Here is a 6,097-nt window from a genome sequence, read left to right as displayed (position 1 = left end):
CCCCCCCCCACCCCTCTCCACGCCCCAGTATTTATTTGCTTCTGCGGAAAACCTCATATTATTTTGACATACGACATTGATGAATGGCGGGGACGACAATATGTTTACTGTAAAAACAGGAAAAGTCACAACATGGAAATTGTAAGAAAATAGAATTCTAGAAGCCTACCGTCTCAAAACTTCATTTCTATTCGACTGTTTGCCGTTGGTTTATTTTTGCTCGAATTACTTTTCAGCAAACAAAAATAATGTGAGGCAGCGTGGTGGAATCAGGCTCTCGTCAAAATAATCAAATTGACGAAACTTGCATTTTTCCGCAGGTTTGTGAACTTTTATAAAATTTTTGTTTTTTGGCTCAACACCTTTCATGCCCATTAAAGAACTAGTTTCTGTGGGGATTTTTCTGAAAAACGTTGATTAAAGGCTTAAAAAGGTAAATTTTTAGTTACCACGGACTCTTAAGCTAAGGAAATAACTAATCTTTGGTGGCCCTTTTCTAACTAATTTTACCTCTGAAAACAGGTGACCCCCACCTCCTTCTTTCGCAAATATCTCGACTTGTATTCAAGATAAATGGATATTATTTTCATCCAAATAAAGACAAATGAACAAGCTTTAAGATGGTACCAATAACCCTACAGGCCCAAAACTTGACGAGAGCCTGATTCCACCACGCTGCCTCACTAATAGTTCTTCTGTCAATGTCTGACGAGTACCTAAGCATCTCAGAGAGGAGAATATTATTACATTAGTGAAATAGAAGAAATTAGGATTTAGATGACCTGTGGCTTCTGCTATGACCAATGAGGCCAACTGCGACAGAGAAGAGTTCCATGCCATATTTCGAGCATCTAAAAGATTTATTTCCACTTCTGTGGATGTGCTCAGCTTGCAGGCTTTACCCTTGGTTTTAGCCTTTCTACCTGACAATGTAATTCGTGAAGCCTCAGGATTAGGACTTGAATTATGCCTGCCTACAAGAAACAACAATAGCGATAGCAATACATGTATTCGTTTTAAGTTTTAGTAAGAGTTTTACAGCACTTGAGCACAATTAGGTCATAATTTAAGTACTGAAGATTAGAAATGTGAAGCAGCGCGGTGCAATCAGGCTCTCGTCAAAATAATTAAAGTGAAGAAAGTTGCACTTTTCTGCAGGTTTGTGAATTTGTATCAATTTTTTGTTTTTGGGCTCTCAACACCTTTCATGCCCATTAAAGAACTCATTTCTGTGTGGATTTTTCTGAAAAGCGTTGATTAAAGGCATAAAAGATGTAAATTTTCAGTTACCACCGACTCTTAAGCTATGGAAATAAGCAATCTTTGGCTACCATTTTCTCACTAATTTTACCTCTGAAAACAGGTGCCCCCCACCTCCTTCATTCCCAAATATCTCGACTTGTATTTAAGGTAAACGGATATTTTTTCATTCAAATAAAGACAAGGGAACAAGCTTTAAGATGATACAAATAACTCTAGATGCCCAAAAATTGACAAGAGCCTGATTCCACCACGCTGCCTCTCATATTCGTTTTAACTTTTAGTAAGAGTTTTGCAGCACTTGAGCACAATTAGGTCATAATATAGATCTAAGTACTGAAGATTAGAAATGTTACCGGAGAGAAACAAAAGAAATGAAAAAGGAGGAGATATAAAAGCAACAGATATTGGACAGGGAAGAAGGACCAAACCAAAACCAGAGCACCAGCCAACCACCTACATGGTCATATCCCTGACCAAACTAACTCACGTGGTTCTCGAGCCCTTCACGTCTGGCCTGATGTTGTCTGGGTTGATGAAGAAAGTGACGAGCTCGTTGTAGAAGATAGCCCCGCCCCCAAACCCCGTCATCAGGGCTCCGCTGGCCAGGCCGACACGCCGGGGCATCCACTGGAGGCAGACGGTACGGTTTTTAGTAAGAGTTTTAAGGTACTTGCAACACAAATGGGACACATGAGAGTGTTGAAGATTGGAGGTGTTATGAGAGAGTGACGTGTATAACACAAAGAAGGAGGGGAGATAAGTAATATATATTGTTGAAAGGAGGCATCAACAAAACCAGTGCAACAATTATGACATTGTAACTGTATGCTTAAGGTAGATTCGTCAGCCATCTGTTCAGATGTACTAAGCCCATATTTTTTTAAAAAATCCTATTTCTAAAAGGACAGTTTCTAAAACTGTGGTATCGGTTGCATGCGCACCAGAAACACTTTTTCCAAATTCAAATTCTGAATAATAATATATTAGATTGAAAATGGCCAATAAATGTACATACCATAGGTACAGTCAAACCTCGTTGTACCGCCCTCTGTTGTACCGTTAGCCCCGCTTATCGCCAGGTTTTGTTAATGCGCGAAAAGGAGGGCCTTTTTTTAACATAGTGCGTCCTCACACGCCAACAGTTTACTGTCTAAGTTGTACGGTCTTCTTAAACGAATGTAAATTTGCCCCGCTGTACCGCCAGCAGATTGGCCGCTAGAGGCACACATTACACACAGCGCACGGCACCCACACAGTGGTTGATTGATAATTTGTCCAACACACGTCTCTTCAAACGTGCCCTATTTCTAGGAGCTTGCCGATTTCCTCTTGATTCGGGCTGATTAGCTGATAATGTAACACTATTTTAAAAAAATTTTAAGGCTTTGGCCAATATTTGTTTCGGCAAAGCAGGTTATAGGATTGCAGCTTGAAAGAGTTGACAAAAATATGCTGAGCTTATAGTTTTTTAGGTAGTTTTAGTAGAGGTTTTACGGCGCTCGCAACTGCATAAGGTCATATGAGCGCCAGAAGATTAGAGGTGTTACAAGAAAGTAACAAACATAAAAAAGAAGAAAGGGAGATAAGGACGATGGATGTTTGATAGGAAAGAAGAAGCAAACCACACCAGAGCACCCGCCAACCACCCTCGGTTATAGTTTACAAACTTCCCCTTTTACTAAGGCTGGGCAATGAGTCGCTTTAGCAAAATCTGGATGATATGTTAGTGCACCTCTTCGGCAAATATTATGATATGAACCGCTTCGACAAACGGGTTAGAACCGCTTCGACAAACGGGTTAGAACCACTTCGACAAATGGATGCGCCCACTTCGGCAAACAGGTCAGGAAAGAGAGTTTTAAGAGTCTGAATTCAGATAATGTTTCATTAAGAATTATCCGGTTATCCTTATAGATTATTCGGATTTTGCCTATCTCTACCTCTTACCTTAATGACAACCGGAAGAGGCGGTCCATAGGCAAGCCCCGCCCCGACCCCGCCCACTGCACCAAACGTAAGGATGAGGGCAGTCATGGAGTGCTGGATGGCGTAGAAGCTGAGGAAGGTGGCGCCGCTGAAAGCGAAACAAGAACAGTTGAAGGGGTGAAGTGAAAACTGGTGTTGTAAGGGTTAAATAAAAACAGGAGTTGTTAGGGTTAGTTTAGTTTTAGTAGAGGTTTTACGGCGCTCGCAACTGCATAAGGCAGTATGAGCGCCAGAAGATTAAAGGTGTTATAAGAGAGTAACAAACATTAAAAAGAAAAAGTGGAGATAAGGACGATAGATGTTTGATAGGAAAGAAGAAGCAAACCACACCAGAGCACCCGCCAACCACCCACTTGTAAGGGTTAAATGAAAACAGGTGTTGTAAGGGTTGAATGAAAAGCACAAGACGTTTGCCTGCCCCCTCCCTCCCTCCTTTAAAAAAAAAAACAACTTCAGGGTTTGAAAAAGGGTAATACTTTGGCCACTAAAAAAACGACGCGAGACCATAGTGAAAGAGGTGCCTGAAGGAAGGATGCGGGGCAGAAGAGCCAGGGGAAGACTAAGAGTAACAGGGATGGACACCATAAAAACATGGACTGGCTTGGATATAACAGAATATTATACAACGACAGCTCTGACTGTGAAGGATGGAGGGTCATTACACGTCAACCTCTGAGTCAGAGATGATACTTCCAGTTTTTTAAATCTGTACCATAGTCCACCACGATATCAGTTTAATTATTTATCTTTACCCCCCCCCCTATTTTCCCATCTACATTCCTCTCGGGAAAACGGTAAGTTTGAGGTACCCCCCCCCAAAAAAAAAACAACAACAACAACAACAACAAAAACAACAACAAACCAACAAACAAACAATCAACAACAACAAAACACAACAATAAATTCTCCGGTCTGCATTCCTCTCAGAAAAACGGTAAAATTGAGGTATATAACCCCCCCCCCCAACCCCACCATATACAAACTCATATATGTGAGGCAGCGTGGTAGAATCAGGCTCTCGTTTGTGAATTTTTATCAAATTTTTGTTTTTTGGCTCAACACTTTTCATGCCTATTACAGAACTCATTTCTGTATAAATTTTTCTGAAAAACGTTGATTTAAGGCACAAAAAAGGGAAGTTTTCAGTTACCACGGACTCTTGAGCTAAGGAAATAACCAATCTTTGGCGGCCATATTTTCACTAATTTTTCCTCTAAAAACAGGTGAACTCCACCTCCTTCAATCGCAAATATCTCCACTTGTATTTAAGATAAATGGACTTTTTTTCCATCCAAATAAAGACAAGTGAACAAGCTTTAAGATGATACCAATAACTCTACATGCCCAAAAATTGACGAGAGCCTGATTCCACCACGCTGCCTCACATATTGCTTTTTTTGTCAAGCACGCCTCCCACAAAAAAGAATAAATAGGAAAACTCTGTAGTTTACTTTTACCAGAAAATCGTCCTGCCTGCATTACATAGAAAGACAGAGAATTATATGGTTTGGCCACCTGTTACGTATGTCTCCTGACCAACCAGCCTCGAAAGTCTACAAGTACTCAGGCTATAAAGGAAGAGGAAGGCCACGCAAAAGGTGGATCGAGGGTGTCAAGGAAACCCTGAGAAAACATAACATCACAACTGAAAGAGCTGCGGAGCTGCCTACCATAGAAAACTGCATCTCCCCTCGACGCTTTAATGGCAACAGCGGATGAACAAGTTGTAATGTATGAATGATGCTATGATATGTAAAAAAAGGGAATGAACTATGTTGCGAATGTTGAAAGAACGATTCTTCAATATCATAATTATTTCCCTTCCTTGATACGTCACATCATTATTGTCTCGTTTTGAATTCTCACGAGATTTCAGTGTAAAAGAAACGACAGGTAGGCAAGTAACCGGTTGTGTTTTCGTATTCTTTACAAATGTCATTTAAAAAAATATAATGTGAGGCCATAATAATATAAGATATGCAGCAGTCACACAAGTAAAAAGTAAAAGGTAGTTTTAAAAAAAGAAGTAAAAGTTATTCCCGCATCCGATCCGGACATTGAGGATTGCCTTGTTAGTGAGACAACTTCCTGAGCCTTCGGCATATATTGTGGTAGGGTGGGCAGTTCCTTTCCACGCCGCCTTTACTTCCCTAACTCGAAGTCAGGTACTCATTCATTACTGCTGGGTGGGCAGGAGGGGGCGAAAAAAATCCGTGTCCGAACCGAGGCTTGAACCCGGACTTTCTAACACACTAACCACTCCGCCACTGCACCCTCACATAAGGTAGTAGTACCAGCGAACCGAGGCTCGAACCCAGACTTTCTAACACACTAACCACTCCGCCACTGCACCCTCACATAAGGTAGTAGTACATGTACCAGAGAACCGTTCACCTGTGCACAAAGAGTGCCGCTATGATGGTGGGGCGGGGCCCGTAGCGGTTGCTGATATAGCCCGAGGCGATGATGGCCAGAGAGAAGGCGATGAAGAAGGCGGAGAAGATCCACTGAGGGTCCACCAGGTCCGTCTCTGAGGGCACCCGGCTGTGGTAGTATGAGTTGATGTATGTCGCCAGGTTACCTGGGGGTTGGGAGAGGGGTGACAAGGGGGTGGGGGGTTGAGTGGTTTTTGTCTGTTTGTCTGTACTTTTTGTCTGTCTGTTTGTTTATTTGTTTGTTTGTTTTTTCATGGTTTTGGAGAGGAGTCAATAAAAATTACAATTGTATTTTTTTTCTTCACAGTTAAAGAACTCGGCGTTTCCAGATTCATAAAATCATCTTAAGGTTTGGGGTGGGAGGGTGGCAGTTATTGAGATTTAAATATTTGAAATTAAAATTGTAGTCCCCC

General features: G+C 41.5%; 1 protein-coding gene across 1 annotated transcript in view; it reads right to left on the bottom strand.

Moving 5' to 3' along the window:
• Nucleotides 1–1,750: 1,750 nt before the first annotated feature.
• The window catches only part of LOC101862877 (agnestins efflux protein AgnL12), a gene marked incomplete at its 3' end in the record, with an annotated part of 7,100 nt that continues 2,753 nt past the window's right edge, over nucleotides 1,751–6,097 (bottom strand). The window contains 3 exon segments of the mRNA XM_013083801.2: nucleotides 1,751–1,890; nucleotides 3,211–3,337; nucleotides 5,644–5,830. Coding sequence (XP_012939255.1) covers nucleotides 1,751–1,890; nucleotides 3,211–3,337; nucleotides 5,644–5,830 — 454 coding nt within the window.

This window comes from Aplysia californica, unplaced genomic scaffold (assembly GCF_000002075.1).
Source record: "Aplysia californica isolate F4 #8 unplaced genomic scaffold, AplCal3.0 scaffold00255, whole genome shotgun sequence".
Taxonomy (NCBI): Eukaryota; Metazoa; Mollusca; class Gastropoda; order Aplysiida; family Aplysiidae; genus Aplysia; species Aplysia californica.
This window is presented reverse-complemented; position numbering and strand designations above follow the sequence as displayed.